General features: G+C 52.0%; 8 protein-coding genes across 8 annotated transcripts; 5 read left to right on the top strand and 3 right to left on the bottom strand.

The window, feature by feature from the left end:
- Nucleotides 1–1,926: 1,926 nt before the first annotated feature.
- Nucleotides 1,927–3,633, bottom strand: Z517_03502 (uncharacterized protein; the record flags this gene model as incomplete). Its single annotated transcript, XM_013432606.1, has 2 exons — nucleotides 1,927–2,264; nucleotides 2,328–3,633. 2 exons carry the CDS (start codon nucleotides 3,631–3,633, stop codon nucleotides 1,927–1,929), a joined length of 1,644 nt encoding a protein of 547 aa, XP_013288060.1.
- Nucleotides 3,634–6,119: 2,486 nt separating this feature from the next.
- Z517_03501 (uncharacterized protein) lies at nucleotides 6,120–6,599 on the top strand (the record flags this gene model as incomplete). The annotated part of the gene is made up of 1 exon (XM_013432605.1): nucleotides 6,120–6,599. The coding sequence occupies one exon, from the start codon at nucleotides 6,120–6,122 to the stop codon at nucleotides 6,597–6,599; it is 480 nt and encodes a 159-aa protein (XP_013288059.1).
- Nucleotides 6,600–7,748: 1,149 nt separating this feature from the next.
- On the bottom strand, nucleotides 7,749–11,605 carry Z517_03500 (uncharacterized protein; the record flags this gene model as incomplete). The annotated part of the gene is made up of 2 exons (XM_013432604.1): nucleotides 7,749–7,852; nucleotides 7,909–11,605. 2 exons carry the CDS (start codon nucleotides 11,603–11,605, stop codon nucleotides 7,749–7,751), a joined length of 3,801 nt encoding a protein of 1,266 aa, XP_013288058.1.
- Nucleotides 11,606–12,857: 1,252 nt separating this feature from the next.
- Nucleotides 12,858–14,139, bottom strand: Z517_03499 (uncharacterized protein; the record flags this gene model as incomplete). Its single annotated transcript, XM_013432603.1, has 4 exons — nucleotides 12,858–12,906; nucleotides 12,975–13,222; nucleotides 13,273–13,413; nucleotides 13,465–14,139. The coding sequence occupies 4 exons, from the start codon at nucleotides 14,137–14,139 to the stop codon at nucleotides 12,858–12,860; spliced, it is 1,113 nt and encodes a 370-aa protein (XP_013288057.1).
- A 720-nt stretch (nucleotides 14,140–14,859) lies between these two features.
- Z517_03498 (uncharacterized protein) lies at nucleotides 14,860–15,201 on the top strand (the record flags this gene model as incomplete). Its single annotated transcript, XM_013432602.1, has 1 exon — nucleotides 14,860–15,201. One exon carries the CDS (start codon nucleotides 14,860–14,862, stop codon nucleotides 15,199–15,201), a length of 342 nt encoding a protein of 113 aa, XP_013288056.1.
- A 1,398-nt stretch (nucleotides 15,202–16,599) lies between these two features.
- On the top strand, nucleotides 16,600–18,358 carry Z517_03497 (uncharacterized protein; the record flags this gene model as incomplete). The annotated part of the gene is made up of 3 exons (XM_013432601.1): nucleotides 16,600–18,072; nucleotides 18,120–18,272; nucleotides 18,329–18,358. The coding sequence occupies 3 exons, from the start codon at nucleotides 16,600–16,602 to the stop codon at nucleotides 18,356–18,358; spliced, it is 1,656 nt and encodes a 551-aa protein (XP_013288055.1).
- A 1,240-nt stretch (nucleotides 18,359–19,598) lies between these two features.
- Nucleotides 19,599–22,047, top strand: Z517_03496 (uncharacterized protein; the record flags this gene model as incomplete). The annotated part of the gene is made up of 6 exons (XM_013432600.1): nucleotides 19,599–19,702; nucleotides 19,752–19,767; nucleotides 19,830–19,932; nucleotides 19,981–20,217; nucleotides 20,272–21,364; nucleotides 21,417–22,047. 6 exons carry the CDS (start codon nucleotides 19,599–19,601, stop codon nucleotides 22,045–22,047), a joined length of 2,184 nt encoding a protein of 727 aa, XP_013288054.1.
- A 526-nt stretch (nucleotides 22,048–22,573) lies between these two features.
- Nucleotides 22,574–26,644, top strand: Z517_03495 (uncharacterized protein; the record flags this gene model as incomplete). Its single annotated transcript, XM_013432599.1, has 1 exon — nucleotides 22,574–26,644. The coding sequence occupies one exon, from the start codon at nucleotides 22,574–22,576 to the stop codon at nucleotides 26,642–26,644; it is 4,071 nt and encodes a 1,356-aa protein (XP_013288053.1).
- Between the last annotated feature and the right edge of the window lie 17 nt (nucleotides 26,645–26,661).

The following is a 26,661-nucleotide window of genomic DNA, read 5'->3' as shown; positions in this document are numbered from 1 at the left end:
CTCTGCACGAGAAACTACTCTGTAATATCCTGTTCCCCGCTAATGTATGTAGACGGTGAAAATCCTGCATGCACGCGAGCAAAGGACCGTGGTGCCGTGCCGACACAAGAAAGATAGGGGGGGTGGGTGGGTTGTTAGGTTTGGTGTGGTGTGGTTGCCTATCTCCTAGAAACTTGTCCAGTCACACACACACCTTTGCGTAGGTAGTAAGTGAGTACTGTAGAGTGGAAAATGGTATGTAACACCTGTTGTTGAAAGGTTTAGTCTCCGTGCGCAATCGATTCCTAATCTGGAGTCGCGAGTCGCGGGTCCAAGCCAAATCGTACTAAGAACTCGTACAAAGAGGTCCCAGTGGATGGATTAGTTCAGCCTAATGGCCAACTGGGAACACTATACGAGGTACTTTACATACTTCTACTTCCTCCTTGCATGCTGCTACACACTTGTTGCACATTACATGACCTCTGGACTTGTGGATTTTGGTGTCGGCTGATGCGCCCCGCTTCCGCCCGTACCCTGCCGTACCCCTGCACTTCAACGCCACGGTGCCACTACTGCATGCAAACGTCTTCTCTACCTGGTATCTACCTACCTCGTGTCAGGCACTGCAGGTTCCTTGCAGCATCGACCTACAGCTCCCCCTGATCCCAAACCCCGGCCCGTACCATTTGATCCTCTTCAAGGTCCTGTATAGGTAGGTACCACGAAAGCCAGCTAGCCAGCAAGCCAGCCAGACGACCCTTGCGTCGCTTACACCGCTTACGGAGTAATCGCTTGCGCAGGACATCAGTCGGTCGGTCGGTTGGTCAGTCGGTCAGGTTCTTACGAGGACAGCGACAGTGTCGCGATACGAGGTAAGATGCACGGGGCACGGGTCATGAGTCACGACCCAAGAGTGATTCGAGACAGAGACACAGAGTGAGTACTTCGTGAAGAGAAACATAGAGAGAGGGAAGAGAGAGAAAAAGGGGAAAAAGTAACGAGAGGTGAGAAGAGGAGACAAGGGTACGCAAGACACAATACACAATACTTGACACATACGACTACGACAACTAGGTACCAACCATACGAGAAGCATAAGTACGATCATCTAGCGTCTGATGAGGGTGTGGTTAAGGCTAAGGTGGGTACGAGTGAGGGCGAGACGGAGGACACCCATTCAGGACACCCATGCTGGACGCCAAGATTGACGCAGAGAAAGAGATTCAGTGGTTCCTCAGCACTGAAGAACTGATATGATAGGTCAAGCCTAGATATTATCCCGTCTCCCTAGCTTCTCTCAGCTACGGAAGCCTCAAAAAGCGCCCCGAAGGCATGTCACTCCCACCAAAATTGAACAGCACCACCACCACCACCGATTGGTCCACAGCAAAGCCTAGCTGTGTCATATGTCACATTTTACAACACATGCAGCAAAGGGCATCAATGCGTCCAATCATGACCAGCACTCCTGACAACGCGCAGTTCCTCGGTTCCCTCCACAAACATGTCAAGAAGGCTCTGCGCATACCTAGACTTGAAGAAAGTCCCCAGATGTCAACTTCGGAGGCATGGGTTTTTCGAGATTTCACGACAGGGATCATGCACTCCCAGGCCTTTGCTCTTCCTAGTGCCATGTCTTGCTGGTACATGCACTCCAGCCCCGTGATGAAGTCAATACACCCCTGGCCGACATTGTCTTTGACAGCTGTGGCATTTCGGCAGCACCACTATGGTGATCCCCTGCAAGAATGATCAACGAGATTGCGAGAGAAGCGCTGCCAGCCCAACGTAGGTGCATCGCATTGGACAGGTTGGCCTTTCAGGTTACCAAGATAAGGGCTGGTACCCGGTGGCAATTTCAGCTGCAGCGCGAGTCTGCGTGGAAGCCACTGATGTGCTCCCTGAAATCCGCAACAGTCGACCTAGACACCGGGGTCTTGCGTCTTATTTGCGACTCTGGTTCTCTGCACAACCTAGTATCGGTGCTGTCATGGCTTTTGCCTGGGCTTGGTCTTGTTCCCTTTTCAGCCTCATCTGCATCCTTTCCCTCCCTTCGACTACGTCCCTAATCCACTCACTGTTTTCGTGAGGTTGAGGAACCTCTGTGTGTGGAGACTGCAAAACCCAGAACCTCCGCAGGCCTGGGTTCTCGACCACCCAGATCCCCAGCGTGTCACTGGCGTCTCGAGCCAGTTTTTCGAAGGCGTCCAGCTCAGGAAGAGAGGGCGAAGAACTGTCCCGAACAATGCACCGTTTGTGGGCATTAATCATTGGATCATCGCCTGGTTTACTGTTAGTGGGAGACCATACTTTTGACTTTCAAGACAGAACAATGCCCAACTTACCACCCCAGTCACGGATTGCGTCGAGGATAGAGTCGCGTTCCAGCTCCGCCATGCGATTCGAGAGCAGAGCGATCAACAAGGGAAATTGGAACTCTACCGCCTTAACTTCCCTCTTTACAAAGTCCACGTAGTCGTTGAGCTGATGTGCCGCCATTGGCACCCTGGAATACCCAGTTTTGCGGCCGGGCTGTTTGCCTTGGGACATGCGGCCGGCGCGGCGACCCCGCGGGAACTTCCAGGGAGCTTGCGGTTCCAGCATGATCTCCTGGAACGCTTCGTATGTGGACCGGGTCGGATGGATCCTCCTTCGAATCTCGTTTGGCTTGCGGAGGTTGAGCTTTTGTCCCTGCTTCTTTTTGGCGATCTTCTTGTTGTTGTTATTGACTGCCCGCTCCTTCGTCACGTTGTGATTCTTGGCTATGTCGGATTTCGATGTGTTATAATGGAACGGCTGCAGCTTTAGGTACCCCGGTTTGAGGTACTCACCCTCGAACACGCTGTGCAAGATTTCATCGAGGCGCATGACCGTCATCGGCGCACGGATCGCTCTCCACGCCAACACCATCGACTCGCCCATATTGCGGAAAGGGAGACTCGGGGCGACATTATAGGCTTTGAGCAACGCCTCAGCGTGGAAGAGGTACGTACCATGCGCCAGACTCCATGTGTCCACTATGGCGAGTTTGAGGTTCCTGCACCCTCTCCTCTTGAGCGCGAGGGCCTGGGCGAACACCCAGACGGGCGACATCGACAGGGACACCCAGGGACTCTGGAACGGCGACGCTTTTCTGTTGCGCATGTGGTCAGCGAGGCTGTCGCGGATGTCTCTCTCAGTCATGACCTCGAGGTCCGCGCACATGTCCTGTTTTTCGCGCTCGCTTTTGAACTGGCCTGTGACATTTCCTCCGCCGCTTTCATCGTGCCAGAATCGAAAAAGGTACCGTGGCACGATCGCCTGCGTGCACGCCGACACGGCGCCCATGTTCACGCGCCGACAAGAGAGTTTCCACAGCCAGGCGTCCCTGACCGCGACGGCCTTGTAGATTACCATTCTAAATGGGTGTCGAGGTTTTGAGCTCGTCATGGTTTTGTATGTCTGCAGAGGGCCTTCCAAGGGCGTTGGCGGCCCTTCAGATGCATTCCGTAGGATAGAGAGATTGGATGGGTTCGATAGGCCAGATGGACCAGATGGACCAGGCAGCGGCTCGTTGATGCAGCAATACAGATCTTCGCCATTCTCGTCCTGATAGAGATGATGTTCTCGGAGGTATTGGTTATACCGGGACCAGTCTTGTAGTGTCGGCATCGTCAGGGTCAGGATCAGGGTCAGGATTTACTATAGTCATATAGCGATATAGTACTATAGCAGACCATGACCGAACGGCAGTGAGGCACGTAAGCAGGCTGCCAGGCAGGCAGACCGGTAGGTAGATTGGTAGGTATGTATGGTGGAGGGGGAGGGTAAGGTACCAAAGAATCGAGAACCGAGCAATGAAATAGAACAAAGTAGACGAGTACTGCAGACGAGGAGAGCAGAGTAGAACAGGGCTGCGCAGCGAGGACCATGGGATGGCAAGAGAATTGAACTTTCCGAAGGCGGATAAAACAGAATAGAAGAGAACCCGGCGTCTCGAAGAGATGTTGCTGTAGCAGCGGTAGTAGCAGCAGCTGCAAGCACAGCAAAGGCAGGCAGGGATAGGTAGGTAGGTAGATGGTCAGGCAGACCACGGCAGGCCAGTGCGGGACAGGGAACGAGGCAATGAACCTGAACCACTCCCAGAACCACATTCACAACCAATAGGACCAGGGGCTAGGATTCAGACTCGGATGTAGATGTGGATACGGACGTGGAAAGTAATGAAAGAGGGCAACAGAGCGCACATGGGTCAAGCATTGGCAGGCTTTTGGGGGAGAGGCGAGAGGGTTATAAAGGACAAGGATGAGGTGGAATAAGAGGGAGTGTGTGTAAGGTGAGGTGAGGTAAAGTGAGTTGAGTTGAGTTGAGCTGGAGCGAGGTGAGGTGAGGTGAGGTGAGGTGAAACGAGGTGAGTTGAGGGTCATGGTAGGAGAAAAGTAAAAGCTAGATACCTGGGGTAGGTAGATGTGAGAATAGAATGAAGGATAGAATGATTGGATCACGGTCAAACGACAAGACTCTGGAGAGGATGGCCAGAACAAGAGACCTGAGAGTTGTGTGTAGTAGGCCACACGAGAGAGACAAGTAAGGATGAAATGAGGAGCTGTCAAATAGAAGACACATGGATTGATTGGAACGAATTGAATTGACATGTGTATTGGAGAGGCGGTGAAAAGACGCCAATATCTGTAGGGAGAGAAAAGGCTTGGGATTGCACCAAGTGCATGTCATGTGCATGTGCGTTACTCCCGTCAGGATTGATATCGAGGGCATGTGAAAAACAGTGATATCCTTCAACAGCCTCGAGAGCATTGACTTGTAAAACATCGAACGACATCAATGCCTTGCACTGTTTGAACTGAACCATGAGAATCTCGCAGATGCCAGGGTCATTCGTATCGCGTCCCAGACGAGAAAACCCGCGCTCTTCGCTTCCCAAAAACACCTATAAGAAATAGATCGAATCAATCAACCAACCAATCAAAAACAAACACAGGATACTGTGGTGCGGAAAATGTCTGTCATGAAAATAGTCCTGCTTCCTCACGAGTGCTGGAAGAAACAGGGTGGAGTAGACAGGGCCCTGCTAAAAGCCCAGATTTTGGTCTTCCACTTTTGCGATTGAATTGGGGAGTTTGGAGTCTCTCCCCGGGATCCACGTCTTGATCATGGGGGAGAATGAGGTCAAGATGCTTCCGAGTGTGGGTTTTTTTGCATTGTCAGCCAGAGAAAGGCCAGTGCTTTATCTTTTTTTTTGGATAGCGATTTGTGCGTCTGCCAGATAGATAAGGGGGTCAGGGCGAGCAACGCATGTGCATGACATGATGAGAAAGCGGATAAATTGTCTCGCGTCTTGTTATGTGGCTGGTGCGAACACCAACACGCCCTTTTGACCAGATGTTCACGAAGGCTGGGGACAGGAATAAGGAAAGGGGAATCTTCAACATGTAATAGAGAGGGGGAAAGACTGTAAAGTACCGTGAATATGGTTCAGGAGGCCCCTTGAGATGGCAACGGCATTTGTTGAAGAGAGAAAAGGTTGCTCGGAAGCTCTGATAGAGAAGACGAAAAAACCGAACCGTGTCGATGCCAAGGCCCAATACCACGCCAGCCCTGAAATGGTCAAGTTCCGGCAATAAAGATTCTCCGCACCCCGATATCAAAGACTACAAGTACATCTTCGCTACTACGTGCCTTCGTTCTTCTTTTTCTTTCCTCACACTTCATGAGAACGCATAATCAACCGCCAATTCCTTCATTCATCAATGGAGTGGTAGGTCATATTGGCGTACTAGACCGAATTTTTTCAAAGAGGCACTTTTAAGGCTTTGCGTTCGAAAATGGGAGTTTTCGGATTCCCGTAGTGGATGTAAAGTCACCTGCGTGCCGGACATTTCTTTTTTTTTTCCTCTCTATTCTCCATCAGGGAGCCAGATAGTTTTTAGATGAGAAAGACCAATTGACGATATCTTGTAACATTAGAATAAGACATTGGTTGTAAGCTCCTCGACTGAGGCCGAAATTTCTGCAATTCTATTGTATATCCCAACGATCCTCTGGCTTGGCGTAGAGAGAACTTTCCCGCTCGACCAACTTTCTGCACAGTCTCTCCCCTCTGCATCCTCATGTTGCGCATCCGTCAAGCCGGCAAAAAAATGAAGCTCCTCACCACAAACTTCCTGACCTGTGCCGTCAAGGCGTGCAAGTCCTCGTCTGCTTCGTTCCCGCTGCACTTCAAGGACGCCGTGCTGGAACGCACAGAGATCGACTTCAACCCGCTCTTCATCAAGAACATCCTGCCTCGCGTGAACTGGGACGCGTTGACCGTCACGGCGACCGAGCTGGGCCTGCAAGCGATGGTGCCCGAGAAAAACCCTGCGGACCTTGGCGACGACGACGAAACCGCAGCAACAAAACAAGAAGATGACGACCACGAGATGGATGTCGAGCAAGACAAGGAAATCGACACCGCCCAGAAGGAGGTAGAAATTGACGAGGACGTGCTGAAGAAACTACACACCCTCCTCCTCGAGACGGCAGTGTCCGAGGGAAAACTGGTCTGTGGAAACTGCGGCTTTGAATATCCCATCAAGGAAGGCGTGGGCAATTTTCTCTTGCCCGCGCATTTGGTGTGAAAGCGGGGGAACATACGCGAGAAAGAGAGAGAGACGAAGTGCGTTTTGAACAAAAGATGGGAGGCCGCCATCTCCAAGACACCACCTGCTTCGGGATCCTCTACCGTCCGGTATCACAACGGCACATTGCGTGGATCGATTCCGGCAATAGCAAAACGACACAGGGATGCACCGATCCACCCTCTGCAGGCTCAGGCTCATGCCAAGGCCACAGAACAGATGCAGGAAATGACGCGGGACGAGAGCATGGGATGAGTACGTCTAGTACGGAAGCCACACCAGCCATCAGCTATCAGACCGCTTCAAACAATATCGCATGCCCCCCTGGGCGAGAGTTGAAAGCCGACTGTCGAGTCATCCCACAGAATATGCGTGAGCACGAAGCGACCATCTGCGAGTCTCATGCTGGGACAGTCCCCCACAAAGGATAACAAATTATCTTTACCGACCCGCCATATTTCGACCAGGAGAGAAGAGGTTCAATGAAGCACCCACCAATGTTTTGTCGAAACTATTCAAGGAGACCCTCTGAAAACGCCGGCAGTGTAAACAGAGCACATTGGCCACCATCTTTATGTACGGAGTACCTAGACACACGTCCTCCGCCGTCGCCGCATATCAGGGGTGACCAGACCCTCTGCGCTGTCCGCGGCGTGCAATCGCTGCGCCTGTCGAGCACTCGGTCGAGATGATACAGAATACACAAAAAGAGGGAGAGAAAATCTCTCAAACTCGATTCATTTTTGCAGTGTCGTCCCCTCTGCAACGCCCCATCACTTTGAGTTGAGTAAACGGAGCTCATTCCTTGTCGGCCACTTCTCTGCCACTCGTCACTTCCCTGCCTTTGTTGAAATAGGATTACCATGATCCTCGAGAACCCCCCTCACACCCTGTTCCACAATATCACACCAACCTTGCTGGTTGTGTCAATGCAAAAAGAAACCCCCCAGCCTAGCCTTGCCGTTGCCCCATGCTGTGCCGTGACTTTTAGTCAGATATCCATCCTTTCATCATGCCGTATGGAAGAGAACGCCGGCCCAAAATGCTCTTCCACATTTTCAAATGCTCTTATAACATCGAAAGAAGGATGTGTCCGCCAGATTCCATCACGCATTTCAAGACCCCTTTGTTATCGGATATGCCGGAGTATTAGTTAAGGAAACCTTTGCAGACCGCCGAGCCACAGAGACATGGGATGCGGTCGTCGCTGCCGATCTCACGCTCGAATTTATAGTCGTACGTTAGTTCTTCGTCTGTACGCACAATGTCAGCCTTCGCCCCGTCTATGCCACAGACGGTATTTATTTACCTTTCTCAATATCCCTTAGAGCATAAATGACGATTCGTTTGGTGCCGCCAACCCTGATGATCTTGGCAGTACAGTTGGGTGAACAGCTGTGGTTGATAAATCTCGCAATACCACCCTTCTTGGTGGCATCCACGACAGTCCCTTCGTCGATTCGGAAGAGGTAACTGCTGCCAATGCCACTCTCCGTGTACTTGATCTCTCTCAAGTCGGCGATCTCTTGCCGGATCTTCTCGCCCACATACTCGATGATCATCTCGCTCGCCTGTATCCGTTCCAGTGAATACAATCCCCAGTTGTGGATGGCGGATCTGGCAAATTTGACAGGCTTCTTGCGTTTCTGAAGTTGATTGAACCGCAGAACATCGGCGTCCTCGGCTATGCCCTGTAACATCTCCCGCTGCCTGTCCAAGTCCTTGACAGTGCGTCGATCATCGGCACGCTTGCCGCGAGAAGAAGCTTTGGGCAGTTCCACAACTTGCTTGCCAGTATCCTTCTTAGCCTCGGCCTCTCTCTTCTCCCGGGCCTTCTGCACCTTTATGCGGTGAGGCAAATATTTGGACTTCTCAGACTCGAGGATTCTTCGTACCGGTTCCGTCCTCGCTGAGCCGGATGGGTTGGGTACGTAGTATCCGTCAATCGGTGGCTCCGTCCTAAGGGCGCCAGGCTGAGTTCCAGGCTTGAGATTGCGAATGCGCTCTTGTTTCCAGGCCCAAGCCATTGGATCGCCAATGTCCATGGCCTTCTTCAACTTCATAGCGGATGACAAGTATTCAAGATCTTCTTCGTCAAATACACTTGCTTGCCATCCGCGGAGATCAGGAATGATATCGTCGTCGTCGTCGACCGTAGGCAAAGGTTCCACGGCTGAAACACCCCATTCCACTTCTGGCCTCCATTCAGCAGCCTCCGCAAGAGCCTCTTCTTCCTCGGCATATTCCAAAACATTATCCACCACTTCAGCTGCTTCGGCCTCTGCTTGCGCTCGTCGGAGCGCTTCTTGCTCTTCCAGTATCTGTTTCTTGGTTTTCTTCTTTGGCTTCGGCTTTTTGACCTTTGCAGCGTCCGAATCGACCTCAGGTGTTGCTTCAATCGGGGTTTCCGCTTTGAAATCCTCAGATCCTTCGCGATCCAACTCATTTTGACCGACGCCAAACAGTTCGTCGTCTGCCTTCTGGCGTTTACGGGCCTCCAGCTCTTTCACCAGCCTCTTCCGTTTCCTCGACGAGGGGGACATTTCGTAGATGTTTCTTTCAAGTTTGGCGATGATGAGATCTTCTGCAGTCTGCTTGCCGGCGTCGAACTCATCTTTGACCACGCTATCTCCCATCTCGGATTCTTCACGGGCGTGGAGACGGCGTTTCGCAACTTTGCGCAGAAGCTCGTCATCGTCGTCGGACATGGAGGTCATACTCATTCGGCTAGGTGGACGGCTCTCTGGATCTTCCGTGTCACGAGTAACCGAAGTTCGTTGTTCGTCGTCGGAATCGTCATCGTCATGAAATTGAGCCAGTTGGTGGAACAATGGTCTGACATTATGTCTCGTTGTCGGGGCCTTCCTCCTCTCGTCGCGGAAACCAACCATACCTCTGTCTGCGCCAGGCCTCTTGCCTATCTTCGGCAGAGAGAGAATATTGAGATTCTTACTCCCAAGTGGGCGTCGGCCAGTGCCCAGGCGCGAATCTGGGGTTTGAGAACCTTCGTCGGCATAACCCTGCCTCCTGATTCCTTCGGGGTCACTCACGCCTAGGATCCGTCGTCGTTCTGCGTGTCGACTCGGATCAAGATACTCGTAGAGGACAGGAGCAGCGATGCGTGATTTGACATCTTCCAGCAACTTATCCCGAAGCTCCTGTATGACCAACTGTACAACAGCCCTAGACGGATCCAGGTCTCGCGCACGCTGTCTCTTTTCTTCCTCCATGTCGAGATCGTGCTCCTTCCTTAGCCGATAGGCTTGTCTGGAATAAACAAAATCAACCGGTCCTGTTGTCGTAGGTATAGCGTCTACTGCAGTGGCCGCCTTGTGATGCCCGTTGAGATGTAATTCCAGGTTCATCACATACGTAAACAACGGCTGCATATGACAACCGTGAAATACCTTCTTTGCCTCCACCTGCCCATTGCGCGAATGCTCAAATGTGATAAAATAGCCGGTCTCGTCGCAGCGGACTTCTCGCCAATCATACATTCTCAACCTCTTCTTCAGATGCGGGATCGTAGTGCTCATAACTGGTACATAACAGTGCGCAATGAAGATATACGGTCCTTTCAACGTTTCGGCGATCGGCGTGGTCTCAACAAGGGAGGTAGTGGCCGGCACGGGTTTTACTGGTCTCTCGGGCTTCACGGGGAGTCCGAAAGGAGCTTGGAATGTTGACTGCGGCCGTGAGGGCGGTTTTCCTGAAGGTCCCTTTGGAGCCGTTGGCGGTGGGCCAGTGGACTTTGCAAACCCAGGCGACTGCACTGCAGTAGGTGTTGAGGGAGACGGAGAGGGTTGTATGCGGGACTTGTTTGTGAATCCACTCTCTTTCCGATGCAGCGCGATAGCCCTTTCCACCAACTTTTCCGTGACCGACCCATCTCGGTCGATAGCCACCTGCACGGTCTTCAGGCCTATCCTTTGTCCGCGCTTGCCCTCAAGGTATGCTGTTTTGGCGGCGAGGACTGCAGAAATCGGTCCCCCGCCTTGGAAAGAAGCGCAGTCTTGGTAGGCGATGCTGCAGATGCCGAGGAACCGCCCAGTGACCGGGTCAGTCTTGTTGTCCAAGTCTTCGATCTCGCCGAAACTGGAAAACAATGCGCTGATTTGTGATAACGGTGTCATAGGGTCGAAGCCAGTTACGACGACGGTGGTTGGCGGCGGCGGTGCAACCGCAGTCGCAACGTCAGGCACCCATGACTTCAGATTGTAAGGTGCGGGACGAAATTTTGCTTTGCCTTTTCCCACAACGGCTTTTGTGTAGTTAGGAATGGCTAACCGCGGATCGGGAGGTTGGAAGTTATCTTGAGGTTTCGCTCCGAATTCCTCGAACTGCGCTTTCAGCTTGCGTTTATCTTTGGAGCTCAGATTCTTGTCAAGCTCCGGATCGTAGGTGCATTTGGTCCCCTTGGCTTCGGCATTAGCATCGCGCGCACATCTTCGATGGGTCGGCGGCGTGTGGAGGGGTGTCATCGAGCCTTGATGAAGGGTGGACACATTATTGCTGTGGCCTATCATGGGCTGAGAGCCGGAATCAGTAGTCGGACTCATGAGTTTACCATTTGGAGGAGAGTCGGAGTTCGTAAGAGGGGTAAGGGTGGTGAAGTTGACATGGCTTGCGCCAGCCATGGCGACGCTTGCGACAGGAGCACTGAAGACCGATGAAGCGGTACTAGACGAACTGGCTGAGCCGACACCATTGAGAAGGTCGCCTGCGTACTGGTCACCCTCTTCTGGAATCACCGTGACGGCCGCAGTCTTTGCCAAGTTGTCCTGTTTAGCGGGCAAACGCGGGTGAAACGTGGTAGATGATGAGTTCAGCGAGAGTCGAGCAGAATTCTCTTTCGCGTTGGCATCTTCTGCGCGATCGTCAGGACGGCGCAGTCGGGATCGGTCGAGATCAAGCAGCTTGGAAGTTTTCCGTTGCTGCACGCTGGGAGCGGTTGGGAAGAAATCAGCGAACTTGGAGTGAGAGTGAGTGCCCTGTGGGCGCGACATCTCCTTGATTAAAACGCCAGTCGCGCAATCATCTTCACATCCGCCCTCCTCGGTTGATGGTGAGGATTATGAGAGTGTTTTCACCATGTAGCGCAGGGATATGTCGGCCGTGATGTGGATTGCAGGTTTTCTACGCGTCAGTGGGCGAGCGGTCGGAAGGGGGCCGGTTTCCCAGGAGGGCGCAGTTTGGGATTTTGGGCGTTTGACGACGGTGCAGGCCTGTAAACACTGTGTAAGTGGAGGTTTGAGGTTGATGCTTGCTTGCTGGCGAACAAGGCGAGAGGTAGAAGTCGTGTACGAGGGGATTTGAGGTTGACTTGGTCTATTGCAGTGCCTGCACTTTGAACTTGCAAAGCATCGTCTTTGCTAAGTTTCCTGTTGCCAAAGGAGCCAAGCCGAGAATGGTTAGGAGGCTGAGGGCTCGGCATGCGATCAACCGCGCTCAAGCGAACAGCTGAAAGTCAGGGCGCGGGCGCAGGCACGGGCGCAGGCACAGGCGCAGGCAAGAGCTGAATATTCTCATCCCCAGCAAACATTCCAACACAGCCAATTCATTTGATGTCAACAACAATGGCTAATTGACTCTAGCTTACGTGTCGGTTACATACATGGTTTGCCTGAACAAGTCTTTGATTCTCATCCCGAGCATGCCGCCAGACTTGCGCACGGGCGCTATACACAATCAATCCGAGAAACCCGTTCCAGGATTTCCATCCTCCTTTGCCCTAAAGACTTGTCCTTGCGTTTCGCGTCCCTCCGCTGCACTGCCTTAAGAAATGAGAGGTTTTCTGTTAGGTTAATGAAAGAGCTGGTTCAAAGAGCACAATGTGGCACAATGTTGATATGGGGCTCTTTGTTGCAGTAGGGTCGCGTCGATGGTTCTGATTAGCAGCAACATGAATACTCTCGTCCAGCACGACATAGCATAGCTCCAACGCCAGAGATGCCTAAGAATTGAAAATAATACCCTCACTCACACTCCGACTGCGAATTGTGATAATTGTAGTTTCAGTTCTGGTGCGGACCCACTGGCGTCGGCTACCATGCCTTTCTGCAATAATCTGGATTTCATCGTCGTCTTCGGTGATGCTGTTGTGATGAAAGTCGGATTGTCGTCTGTCGACTGTCGTGGTTATCATTGTTCTTGTTTCCGTCATTACGCTGCTCGTCTGGAGTTTCTTCGTCTTCGCAGACTCAGAATGTGTGGTTTTTGATTCATGACAGCTGTGGGAGGCCTCCGAAGTGAAGTCGATCACAATATGCCGTTGGACTCTGTCGAGGTAGACTTGTAGGCGCCGGCTCTGTGTTTGTGGGTTGTTGTTCTTGATTCAAAATACGAGGTGGAGTTGGTGTTGGGATCGTCGCATACATCTCAAGCTCCCTAATGAAATCATGCACTTGAGTGGCTTGTTCTTGAGGTTGAACACTCTCAGTGTCGAATCCGGTCTTGTCTTCTCCCTCAGTTGAGGCGCTATCTGGTGAGCCTGCCTCAACAGCCTCAATAAATCTCTCAAGATAGATTGAATGACGATCCTTTTCGTAACCAGGAATCTTAAACACACGAGCAAGTTTACGTCCCACCACAGCTTTATACACGGGTGGGATGCCCCTTAGACACTGTAATGGTCAGTCTAAACACAGTAAGTAATGTTGAAAGTGATTCGTACTTTACCAATCAGTGAACCAGAGGACTCATCCATAGCTGATTTGGACTGTTCCAGTGCATCGAGGACATGATAGACCCGGAGGGCTTCATCGTAAGACAGTACAGCAATAGCATCACAGGGTACAGAGGCCCAGATGAGGAACTAGAGTACATTAGTTTGAGTTACCTTGAGATTCAGGATTGGATCACAAACTTCGCCTCTACCTGTGTAACCATCTCCCTCGATGAGTGTACGAGGCCGATCATCATCAACCTTCGCCAGGTCCGTGAAATTGTATCTTTTTGTAACTTCAGGGACGAGCCAAGGTCCAGCATCTGAACCGTATAGCTTCTTTAACTCTTCTTCGAGTACATTATAGTCCAAAATCGCCAAAGACCGATGTCCTGAAGTATTAGCGAGGTGGAGCTCCAATGCCCGTCTAGGATTTTCAGTAAGTGACAAGAAGGGCGATGGAAATGCTCTATCTTGGACAAGATGTCGGTAAGCTAGCTTTCCGAATTTGTCGCTACCATATGTTGGAGGTGGCGGTAGAGGTCTTGAAGAGGGCCAGCCTTGAAAGAAGCGAGCATGTAGTCCATGTTCGGTGTCGAAGGCCCGAAACAGAAGTCTTGGTCTTTGTTGGCTCTCCTTTCCCCGATTATCAAACCTCAGTTTTAGGATAGGGTTGATTCGTCTCCGTGCTGAACTAGGGAAATCGTCATCATTCACACGTCGGTCATCTTCACCTTCATCGGAGTTGTTCGCAGCGTCCCGGGATCCCCGAGAGCAAGATTCATTGAACGATGAATCCGTTGATAGCGTGGTTATAGACTCGCTTGTAGACGCGCTTGATTCGGAACGTGATCGAGTATTCGACTTTGTGGTCATGGTTGACCGTGGAGCTGGATGAAAGGTGTTTCGTCTTTTGTCCCGCGTTGAGGGAGCGCGGTTGGTAACTCGAACTTCAGGTCTCCGATTGGCCCGTCTTAGTGGTGCACGTTTGACTCGTTTTGACATGCTCACAGCAGTAATGGACAAGCCTGTGACGAATTTGCGGATGGATATCTTTAGGGGGTCATTGGTCACAATTCGAGCCTAAAAGAAGAAGGGAAGACGTGGGATAAGTACTAGACAGCAAATATCGAGCCGATAGATATCAGAGAGGGCCGAATACGTAGTAAAGGTAGTGTAAGTTGGAAGTGAAGTAAGACGAACAGAATAACGAGCATGTCACATTGAAACGAAACGAGGCCTGAAACGGCTGATTCGTGATCTTCTCCTGCCTCACCTTGTGTTTAGAGAATGTACTAGCGTGTACTCTGCTACATAATGCAGTTCTCCTGATATGAGTTGTTAATGAAGTGTTCGTTGGCTTCCTTGAAACTTGCCTTGGGTTAGTGAGGAACATTGACATTTGGGCTTAGCCTCTCAGCCTCGTTGCCAAGACCAACGGCAAGGCTGAGCCTCTGATAATGTTGCTACGGAACTTTTCCATTCCCCAACCTCCGCCTCTCTCCTCAATTCATCATAAGGAAGATACATCCAACAATACGCTACGAAAGAGAGGCTTTCGGCCCTCTTCCTATCGACATCTTCTCTGCCTCCAATATGGAAGAAGCCGAGGCTACACAGTTCCTCGAATCCTTGCTTGGAAAGACCTTCAATGTCACTGTTCTTGATGGGCGTCTATTTTCGGGAACATTTCGATGCACCGACAGTGACAGCAACATCATCCTTTCCAATTCATTCGAGTACAGAATGCCAACTAGAGCGACCGAAAAGGTCGCGATTGACAAGCTGAAGACTACGGGACAGCCCAGCAGAGTGGACATGACATCGCGATTCGTGGGCCTCATTGTCATTCCAGGCAAGCAGATTGCAAAGATGGAAGTAGAAGAGAAGAGAGACTGGCCCGGCAGCCAGTCCTTGTCAATTCGGACGCGACCATGAAGCGGTGGAAGAGTCACGCCAGCCAAGCAAGACTTTGATCAGAGTACCCTGTCCTTGGAGACATGGTGAACCCCTGCGAAAGCTCTACTGGCTGCCTACGAGTATTGGCAAGCTTCTCGAATCGAGCTATTGGGAAATGCTTTGCTGTATTCCCAGCAATTGGCGACTAGGTACCCTCTACCTGTCGTCAAGGCACAAAATGGGGGAGGCATGTGAAGAAGCCAAGTTACGCTTCGCCCTCTTGTGACGGACCGCAGAACTGACCGCCTCTCCCACAGCACTTCAAGGGAGGGAGGAACAAGGAACTCAATGCACTGGAAGCTGTAATCAAAGCGAATCAACTGCAGAGAAAGCATCAGTCTATGGACAAACGGGATCAAACTCTCGTGTTGATCTGCGCCAAGCTGCTCTCGGCATTACCAGCATTGAGCTGACCAGGTGTTGTATACGTATGTAACTTTGTTAGGAGCCCTCGGGCCCGAAGCAACACAGTAATCACTGATATAAAGACCCCAAAATCATAGTACGCAAAGTGACCTCATCTGGGCTCCCCTACGAGCCAAATTGGGGCGTGGTGACTAGGAGTTAGGGGTTTAGGTAGTGATCACTAAGGCTGGTGGGCTTAAAGAGTTCGAATGTTCTGGGCCCCGAAGCCGATATGGCCGAACAGGTGGCCAACCAGAGCAGGCAACTGCCTGGCGCCGCGAAACTAGACCGTGTACGAATGGCCTGCGGTGCCCTGCCTGCACTTTCGGGCCTTCATGTTGCTCCCTCCACGAATTCTAACACCCAATTTATTTATCAACCCTCAGATCGTTGTCCTCAGCTTCCCACCTCCACCATCTCTTAGGCTCTACAATCTAGGTGCTACGTGCTTTGATTCTGTTGTCTTCGGTCGTCTCCAATCGCCATCTCTTCAGCAGGTCAGTTCCCATCCCAGCCCTTCCGCACGGTGACGCAACGTGTTTCACCATCCACGCCTCATGCGACATTTCTATCCTTACAAAAGAAATCCCTCTTGTTTAGCTTGCTCGACCTCTGACTCGTTGCTGGATGACTTTGCTGACCTGTTATGACCTCTTTCATGCAGGCGAGACCAAGGAAACCCAGTCCACAAAGCACACCTCCATGAACAGTCGCTGTTTGTCACTTATCCCTCTAGTTCCATCGCAGGAAGCCGGCCGACTGAGCGACATCGCGCCCCAGAACTTGAAGGTGGATTTTGTTTGAGCATACTTCCAGTGTGCTCCTTTCACAGTGCCCTTGAGTAAAGTCGCCAAAACGCATTCCTCAAAGCGGCTGCTTATCTCACTCCTCAAACCTCCTTGACCCGCTCGTTTCTCAAACCCCGACCTCTTCTCCCGCGATCAGCCATATCTTTGCCAGGCCGAGAATTCAATGGGCCAACAACAGTCAAAGAGCAGCGATGGAACTAGAACTCCACTGAAGAGCGGCTCGTCCTCTAATCTGCCGGATACATTACAGCAGTATCCCTCCATATCCAAATCCGACACGAGGGAGAGTTCCTCGCGATCCATCCGATCGTCCATTCGAAGCAAAATAAAGAGCTCGGGAGATGACAAGACCAACGACAGCCCCAGGGCGTCGGGCTCCACCCTTGCGGGGTCGGAAGTCCCAAACAACGACAAGGCTGACGCCAGTTCTATTGCCAGTGGCCGTTCGGGCTCTTCTCGAGCCCCGAGAGAGAAGATCACGACCAACCCTCTGGTAGAGTCTCCTACGTCGCCCAACGACGACGATGATGCTCCATCACCAGGTGCCAACACTCCTGCAAGACCACCGTCACCAACCCAGTCCAAGTCTGTAGGCAAAGGTCACAAGTCGGTGGATCGTGCTCAGAGGACCGGAGAGGTAGGCGCAGTCTCTGAGGAAGCTCCTCATCAGGCTCATGTCCATTCATCTACGCAAAAGGCGGGGGATTCGATCTTGGTCAAGCGGGAGAACCAGATCAACCCGCGAGCCCCAGAGACCAAGGCCTCACTGCGGGCCAAACTGGCAGAGTTGCCAGGTGCTTCTCCAGGAGGTGGTATGGGCATGAGCGAAGTGAATGACATGGATTTGGACGACATGATCTCTCGTCTCCTGGATGCTGGTTACACCACCAAGGTAACGAAAGCTGTCTGCCTTAAGAACGCCGAGATTACGGCAATCTGCACCGCCGTACGGGAGGTGCTCCTCTCTCAGCCAGCACTGCTGGAGCTCACGGCACCGGTCAAAATTGTGGGGGATATTCACGGCCAGTACAATGACCTGATCCGACTTTTCGAAATGTGCGGATTCCCCCCAAACGCAAACTATCTTTTCCTGGGCGACTATGTCGACCGGGGAAAACAGTCTCTTGAGACAATTCTACTCTTGTTTTGCTACAAGTTGAAATACCCAGAGAACTTTTTCATCCTTCGAGGTAACCACGAGTGTGCTAACGTCACTCGAGTTTATGGTTTTTACGACGAATGCAAGCGAAGGTGCAACATCAAGATCTGGAAAACATTCATTGACACCTTCAACTGTCTGCCCATTGCTGCGATTGTGGCCGACAAGATCTTCTGCGTCCATGGCGGCCTGTCCCCGTCTCTGTCTCATATGGATGATATCCGGCAGATTGCACGACCGACAGACGTTCCTGATTATGGGCTGCTGAATGATCTGTTGTGGAGTGACCCAGCGGACATGGATCAGGATTGGGAGTCAAACGAACGGGGCGTCAGTTATTGCTTTGGCAAAAAGGTCATCGTCGACTTCCTGGCACGCCACGACTTCGACCTGGTCTGCCGAGCTCACATGGTTGTCGAAGATGGTTATGAATTTTTCAATGACCGCTTGCTCGTCACGGTCTTCTCTGCGCCGAATGTAAGTGCAGCGTTCCTATGCAGAGACTATCGCTAACTCTTTCCCAGTACTGTGGTGAGTTCGACAACTGGGGTGCTGTGATGTCGGTGTCCAGCAATTTGCTTTGCAGCTTCGAATTGCTGAAGCCGCTGGATTCGAGTGCGCTTAAGAGTCATATTAAGAAGGGTAGAAATGCCCGCCAGAATATGCTCAACAGTCCGGTGCGTGTTTCCGGCTTTTATTCACCCCTTATAGCGGAAGCTAATAATTGTTTCAGCCAGCACAAGTGTCGGCTCAGAGCTTTTAAGGGATCACGACATCGAAATAAAGAAAACATCTTCAGTCATTCCTGCGTTTCTCATGACCTGTATTTCCGGCAACGTCGGTCTTGTCACTCGTTCTTGTACAGACAGTGGGCAATGTACCAAGTCTATGACTCGGATCTTGGTTGGCCGCAAGGTCTGGGAGGCCTTGCCGTCATGGCCTCGTGCCGTCTCGACTGATTCTAGTTTAATCGGCGTCGGTTGGCGCAACAGGGTTATTCCAACACACAAAGAGACACAGGCAGCTTCAGGAAGCTACGTCTTCGGAAAAGCGCATCGGTTTTCGTACAACAATTTGGAATTCGGTCGATATCAGTCGAGTCGAAGGAAAGGAGCAGAGATTTGGTGGTCTTGCTGGGAATGTACTACTGCAATCCGGAGGGCATGGCCCCCGAGAAGGTCAGGCAGCTGGTATTTGGAGCTCTAGGAGCAAAGAAGTCTATGTCGAGTGATGACCTAATGCTATTGGGGGGATGCAATAGAATTTCACCAATCCCACCAGAATTGAAATGTTTCACGTTGAAAAAAGGATGGCGCTCACTTCGAGTTTGGCCCCAGGGTTGAATGAGTGACTGGCCAGGTTGATGTGGTCAGACGCGCCAGGCATCCAGACGTGGGTGATGAGGGAGACACGGGCGCGTCAAACTTTCAAGGTCCAGGATTTTTTTCGTGTGGGAGGGAGTAGGCCGCAGCAAGATAACAAGAGGTAGCTGAATGCGAGCCTATAGCAGCTGTGAAGCAACAATTCGAGGTACACGTAGTGTTGGAAGATCAGGGCTGGACCTCTTCTCCACCTTTGAAGCCGCCCAATTCCAATCTGGCTGCGGAGCACATTGGCAACCCTCCACGACGAGGCATGCGGCCCATCTCTTTGTCTCTCGACTAGTAATGGTTGAACTGCGCCCGTTGCTACTCAGACGACCAATAGCCCTTGTTTCAACCTCTATCCCGATACTCAGAGAATGAGAAAAGTATTCTCTCGTCCACTTCATTACACGATTTGACTCAGCAAGCACTCTCTGCTGGGGTCCGGTTGTTGATCTCCGCCTCAAAGAACGCAAACGAAAGCTCCTCTGCCGCCTGCCGTTTACCCACCGCATCTTACCTGTACACGAGCGCCAACAAGAATCGGCTACATATTCCACGGCTCAGTTCATCCACAACTTCAACCAGCCATTTTGAACTTCCGTCAAGTGGCCTTCGAGGCCGCTCTCCAATGCCGTCATGAAAGCCGGACCGCTTCTCATTCAGTGGCACCATGAGAGCCAGCCGATCTATTCGGTCCATTTCGATCCTCATGGTAAAGGGAGGCTAGCTACGGCTGGAAAGTGAGTTCTCCCGTTACGACGTATCCTACAATTTTGCTGACTAGAATAGTGATAACAATGTCCGGGTACAAAATCCTCTCTGTTCGCTCCTCTCTTCGGTACAATCTGCTGATACGGAAGAAAATAGTTATGGAGCATTGAAGCTCAAGGCGAGGAGAGAAAAGTAACCTACCTGTCAACTCTCACCAGGCATACTCAACCCGTCAATGTCGTCCGGTTCTGTCCCAAGGGTATGTACTCTGAAGCTGGCTTGAACGCTGTTTGCTGACGGAAGGCAGGTGAAATGCTGGCTTCAGCCGGCGATGACGGCAACGTCCTTCTTTGGGTGCCCTCCGAATCTTCCATGGCCACCTTGACCGATGAACATGCCGATGACAAGGAAACATGGAGGATTAAACACATGTGCAGGACTTCCACCGGAGCGGAAATTTATGACCTGGCATGGTCGCCAGACGGCCAATATTTCATTACCGGTGGGGTCGACAACACGGCGAGGATTTTCAATGCGCATACCGGTATGTGTGGAAGTTGATGTCTCTCACAGCATGACGCTGCTGACTTTGCCCAAGGAACCATGATCCGCCAAATCGCAGAACACAGTCATTTCGTGCAAGGCGTGGCTTGGGATCCCCTCAACGAGTTCGTTGCGACTCAGTCATCAGACCGATCGGTCCACATCTATGCTCTCAAGCTCAAAGATGGCACGCCCACACTATCCACCCACGGCAAGTTCAACAAGATGGATCTCCCCGGTCGACGGATATCGTCCAACAGTCCGGCACCAGCAGAGTTGACGCACCGTGCCTCGAACTCCAGTGCCAACAACCTTGCCATTGCGTCTCCTGCGCCCTCCAACCCTGGAACGCCTCTGACAACTCCTCTACCTATGGATCCTCCTCTCCTAACATCAAGCCGGCGGTCATCTTTCGGCTCGTCGCCCTCGTTCCGACGATCTGCTTCACCGGCACCTTCGCTACCGCTCCCAGCCGTTAGACCAGAGATTTCGTCTCCGAGTCTCAGTGCAGCCATGGGTCTAGCAGTAAAGAACACGAATATCTACCACAACGAAACCATGACCTCTTTCTTCCGTCGTCTTACGTTCTCACCAGACGGCAGCCTCTTGTTTACACCTGCTGGACACTATAAGACCAGCTTTCCAATGGCGTCTGATCCAATGAAGACCACGGATGATGTGACAAATACCGTCTACATCTATACAAGAGCTGGCTTCAACAAGCCTCCAGTAGCCCACCTTCCTGGGCACAAGAAGCCGTCCGTGGCGGTCAAATGCTCTCCTATCCTGTATAGCTTGCGCTCCACCCCGAAACCCACAAACCACATCACAATCGACACCTCGTCGGCGAGCGAAGAGATACCTCTCCTGCCAGATCCTATAGTTCCACAGAGCTCATCAACGATCATGGAGCCTCCACCTTTGTCGGCTTCTACTCCTGGTCCTGATTCGATGTCTGCCCCTTCACCGAAACCATCGATCGATGGTGAGCCTGCCAGCCCTGCACCCACTCCGGCCTTCTCCCTGCCGTATCGAATGATCTACGCCGTGGCAACGCAAGACGCAGTGTTTGTTTACGACACCCAACAAACCACCCCTATCTGTGTCGTGAGCAATCTTCACTACGCCACTTTCTCAGATTTGACCTGGTACGTCTTGAAATGCTCTGGAGGCAAGAATATTACTGACAAGGTGACGCAGGTCAAATGACGGTCTTACACTACTGATGTCCTCTACGGATGGCTTTTGCTCTACTTTGGCGTTCGCACCGGGTGAATTGGGCCAGGTCTACACCGGGCCCCATCCAACATATAGCCATCCGGTTGTTACAACCTCGATACCTTTACCAACGTCTTCTTCAAATTCAACACCTGTTCCAACACCTACCGCTGCAGCTTCACCTTCGCTGACAAAAGCATCTCCTGTTCCTGTACCACCATCACATCCTTCACCAGCCCCATTTGTACTCCGTCCTGGAAGTCCGACGAGATCCAATTCGCAGTCATCAATAGCTACAATGACGTCGGTCCAAACTTCGGGTCTCCCAAATAATGCCACCCCTACCTTGGGACATGTGCCCCTGGTGACCGCCTCCAATTCCGGTCCTCCGATAGCTATTCCACCGATGACAACGCCGCCTCAGACTCCTGCAAGTGTTCATGGTGGTCAACATTCTGCAACAAGCTCTATTAGTGGCTCTGTTTTGGGCAAGAGGGACGGCGCAACAAGCGAAAGCGAAAAGGAGGAAACCAAGTCGAAGAGGAGAAGGATTGCTCCCACTCTTGTTGGTCCGTCAGGCTCGACTGAGAATGCCAAGGAAGAAGGCAACTAAGTCGCCTTGTCTCGATTACTCTATTTTCTTTTGTGTTGGGATTTTACATGATCATTATTCTATGGGGCTGATTGTGATGCCCCTTTATGGTCTAGCACGGCGTCAAGTACATGCCGCTGGGAGGCGCCCCTTTCGTTGCAAAAGGTGGGAATTCGGTAGAATGGGCCTTGACGGGCGGCAGAATTTAGTACAACATGATTGTGATCAAGGAGTCACTACACAATCCTCTCATTATCAAGGCTATCTTGTAATCCGGTGCTAGTTCATTTTGCCTTGACCCGTAGAACTCGGTGAGGGGCTGGGCATGTGAGTTCGCGTCATTATCGCGTGACTCAGGCACCAAACCGCAGAATACATCATCGTTTTTCAGCAGCATTTCCCACTTTCCATCATATGTGCTGCCGCGGCGCTGCAGCAATGGTGGCAATAGAGTCCTTCTCCAGACTCCGGACGGCAGAGCGTCAAGAGCGGAGTCACGGGCGCACGGTTTTATCACCCTTTCCTCATTGACCTCGAGCGTTAAATCATGGGTGTTACTGGGCTGTGGACCGTGGTTGCCCCCACCGCCCGTCCAACCCAACTCGCCTCGCTGAATCGGAAACGCCTGGCCGTCGATGCCTCCATCTGGATCTACCAATTCCTCAAAGCGGTGCGGGACAAGGAGGGCAATGCCCTACGCAACAGCCACGTCGTCGGCTTCTTCCGCCGCATATGCAAACTGCTCTACTTTGGCATCAAGCCCGTGTTTGTGTTTGATGGCGGGGCACCGGTACTGAAGCGAGAGACCATCCGGAAGAGAAAGAGAAGACGGGAGGGTAGACGAGAGGATGCGGCGAGGACGGCGGGAAAGTTGCTCGCCGTGCAGGTTGCTCGGGCGGCCGAGGAAGAGGAAAAGAGGCGGAGAGCGGACCGAGAGAAAACACCCGAAGAGGAGTTACCGGCGGACCAAGACTTGGTGTACGTTGAAGAGCTGGGCATGACGAAGCAAGAACGCTCGGCTGGTCGAGGCGAAAAATTCAGGAAGAAAGACCAGTACCATTTGCCCGACTTGGATGTGAGCCTTGAAGAGATGGGTGCGCCAAACGACCCGCGGATCATGTCTCAGGCCGAATTGGAAGAGTACGCGCGACAATTTCATTCGGGCGAGGATATCAACCTCTACGATTTCAGCAAGATTGATTTTGAAAGCCCTTTCTTCCTCTCCCTCCCAGCAGGAGATAGGTACAACATCCTGAATGCCGCGAGGTTGAGATCGAGGCTGAGGATGGGCTACTCCAAAGAGCAGCTCGACGGCATGTTTCCCGACCGCATGGCTTTCTCGAAGTTTCAGATCGAGAGAGTCAAGGAGAGAAACGAGTTGACGCAACGGCTCATGCACTTGAACGGTATGGTGGAAGGAGACTTTCTGAGAGAGGGCGGTGGCAGGATCGCTGGTGAGAAGGGGAAAGAATATATTCTGGTGAAGAATGAAGGGGTGGAGGGCGGATGGGCGCTGGGTGTAGTGTCGAACAGACAGGGTACCGAGAAGGAGAATGCAATCGATCTGGAAGATGAGGGAAAGTCTGAAGTCGCTTTCTCTGCAGACTCGGATCAGGATGAGTTCGAAGATGTCGCGATTGAAGGCCTGAACCGGCTCCCAAAAACATGGGCTCGGAAGAGGAAAGCTGGCGTTGATTATGACATGTCGTATGAGGAGGTGGCAGAAGAGATCGCGAGAAAGAGGAAAGCAGTATATGAAGCAAGGAAGGCCGCTTCAACCGCTACCCAAGCTGCTCCGAAGACTACACGGCCTTCCCATCCTCCCGTTCGGGACATACCCATGGAAACGGCCGAGGAGTCGTTATTTGTCCCAGAGGACAAAACAGGGCCCGAGGACGAGGACGATTTATTTGAGGATGTTTTGCCCCTATATCCTGAGCCGGATGAGCATGACGAGGATCTACAACGCGCCATAGCCATGTCCTTGGAGGAGCCAACTGATGACGACCGAGGAGGCGGAGGATGGCTGGCTGAAGGAGCACCAGAAGTACCCGCCGAGGAGTCTGCAGAGGAGGATGGATTCGACCTACAAGCTGCCCTTGCAGAGTCAAGGCGAACTAAGCTCAAGCCCAAAACGAATGTCAGAGACCGGAGTCCGACGTCGTCAAAGATCACAAGCACTGCCGCGCCAAAATTTGATGGCCCGTTGCCCTTCGAGTCCCTCAACCTCGGACAATCACTGCTGGGGAAGAAGAAATCCAAGAAAATCGAGGAAGATCTATCAGGTGGATTCGATCGAGATCTTGGAGAAGATGCATTTCGTAAGGAGAGGCCTCCTCAGCCATTGCCGGAATGGTTCAATGCCACTCCAAATGTCAAGGATATGAAATCGAAAACTGCACCTACAGAAGATTCATATGATCTGCACAGAGAGGAAAATGCGGATCTATGGGACACCATACGACGCCACGACACCAATGAAGTGATCGACCTGGAGGCTGAAGATGACAAAGGCAGAAGTCAACAGCCAATTGATCTTGAAGAGGAAACTGTTCAGGAGGAAGCTCCACTGTTGACCCAACCATCTGAGGAACCTGTCGATGAGCCTGTCCCTCCCAGCGGACCTGAAATTGCTGTAGTTCAAGAGGTTGAAGATCTCGAAAGACGGAGAAGAGACGAAGAGCGCGAGAAGCGATACGAGCTTGGACGACAAATTGCAGCCGAAAACCAACCCGAGGAAGAGCCACCACCGACGATGGGCGAGATTGCTGAAGACATACAAGCATCACCGCCTCAACCGTCTGCTGTTCCTCAGTATTTGCCTGAGCCGGCTGGTACTGAACATGTCGCGGCGAATGAAAGTGATTTTGAGGAAGTCGAATGGAGTGAGTCGGACAATGAGCAGCCTGTACAACCAGCGAGTCCAGGATCGCTCGGTACTGTCGAAGAGGAGCCTTCCCCGCGCCAAAACGACACCGCAACTGCCGCCCAAGATGAAGACGAAGGTGAGGAATTTGAGGATGTCGAAATGGAGCCTGCAGTTGCGTCAAATCAAGGCCGAATGTCGACGAATGATTTCCCAGTGCGGCTTTCAGGACTGAGCGAACAACCCGTTGCAGAATCGGGCATCACGGAAATTCCAGACGCGGCGCAAATCGAAGAAGAAGACTTCGATTATCTCTCTGCCTCAGAGGAAGAGTTGATGCGCCAGCTAGCCGAAGAGGCTGAAGAACACACCCGGTTCACATCCGCCCTCAATCATGCCAAAGGTCCCTCGACTGAGCAAGCTATGCGCGATTTCGATGCTGAACTCAAAGCCTTGCGGTCCCAACAGAAACGCGACCGTCGAGATGCCGACGAAGTCACGCAGACTATGATCCAAGAATGTCAAGCACTGCTGAGATTGTTTGGCCTGCCGTACATCACCGCACCAATGGAGGCTGAAGCGCAGTGTGCCGAACTTGTCCGCTTGGGCCTGGTGGATGGAATTGTCACAGACGACTCAGATATCTTTCTCTTTGGAGGAACCAGGATATACAAGAACATGTTCAACGCGGCGAAATACGTCGAGTGCTATCTCTCCTCAGATCTTGAAAAGGAATTCTTGCTGGACAGGCGGAGATTGATCAGGTTCGCGCATCTATTAGGCAGTGATTACACCGAGGGTGTTCCTGGCGTTGGACCTGTGACTGCGCTAGAGATTCTCACCGATTTCGAGAATCTAGAAGAATTCAAGGCGTGGTGTGAGAAGATCCAACTTGGCAGACCCCAGGATCTGGAAAACCAACTGACTACCCCTTTTCGACGGAAATTCCGCAAGACGGTACAGAAACGTCTGTTTCTGCCAACAGGATTCCCCGACTTAAGGGTGGATGACGCATACCTCAATCCGGAGGTCGACTCAAACCCGGAACCATTTCAATGGGGAGTGCCGGATTTGGACAAATTACGAGGCTTCCTGATGGCGACGATCGGGTGGTCGCAGGAGAGGACCGATGAGGTTCTAGTCCCGGTCATTCGGGATATGAATCGGCGAGAAGTGGAGGGCACGCAGAGCAACATCACCCGATTTTTCTCGGGAACGGTTGGTGTCGGCGGACGGGGCATCAATGGAAACCCAGGAACACATGGCAAGGCACTTGCTGTCGGCGGCGAGGGTGTTGGGCAGGCTCGAGCGCAAGCGGAAGCGATGGCGCCCAGAAATCGCACCGGCAAAGAGTCTGGACGGATGAGAAATGCATATAAAAGGCTCAGGGGAGAGGCAGAGAAACGGCGGAAACGACGGGCTGACGGAGGGGATGAGGACGAGGAACAGAGCGAAAATGAGGACGAGATTGAGGTTCTTGACGGACTCGGCGAGATCCAAGGTATCGAGGAAGTCGAACACCAGCCTGGCACGAATGACAATACTGCTGACACCTCGCCCAACCTGGTTATGGACGGAGATATCGACGATGACGGAGAATTTGCGGGTGATGAAGCCTCGACGAAGCGCCCTGCGGCCTCGAAGTCGAGATCCAAGTCAAAGACCAAGGGAACATCACAAGATGTCACGAGGCCACGATCAAAGGCGAGTAAGAAGGGCTCGAGGAAGAGAGTAGGTGAAGATGGGGAATAGGGTGCTTTTATATGCCC

This window comes from Fonsecaea pedrosoi (assembly GCF_000835455.1).
Source record: "Fonsecaea pedrosoi CBS 271.37 unplaced genomic scaffold supercont1.2, whole genome shotgun sequence".
Lineage (NCBI taxonomy): Eukaryota > Fungi > Ascomycota > Eurotiomycetes > Chaetothyriales > Herpotrichiellaceae > Fonsecaea > Fonsecaea pedrosoi.
This window is presented reverse-complemented; position numbering and strand designations above follow the sequence as displayed.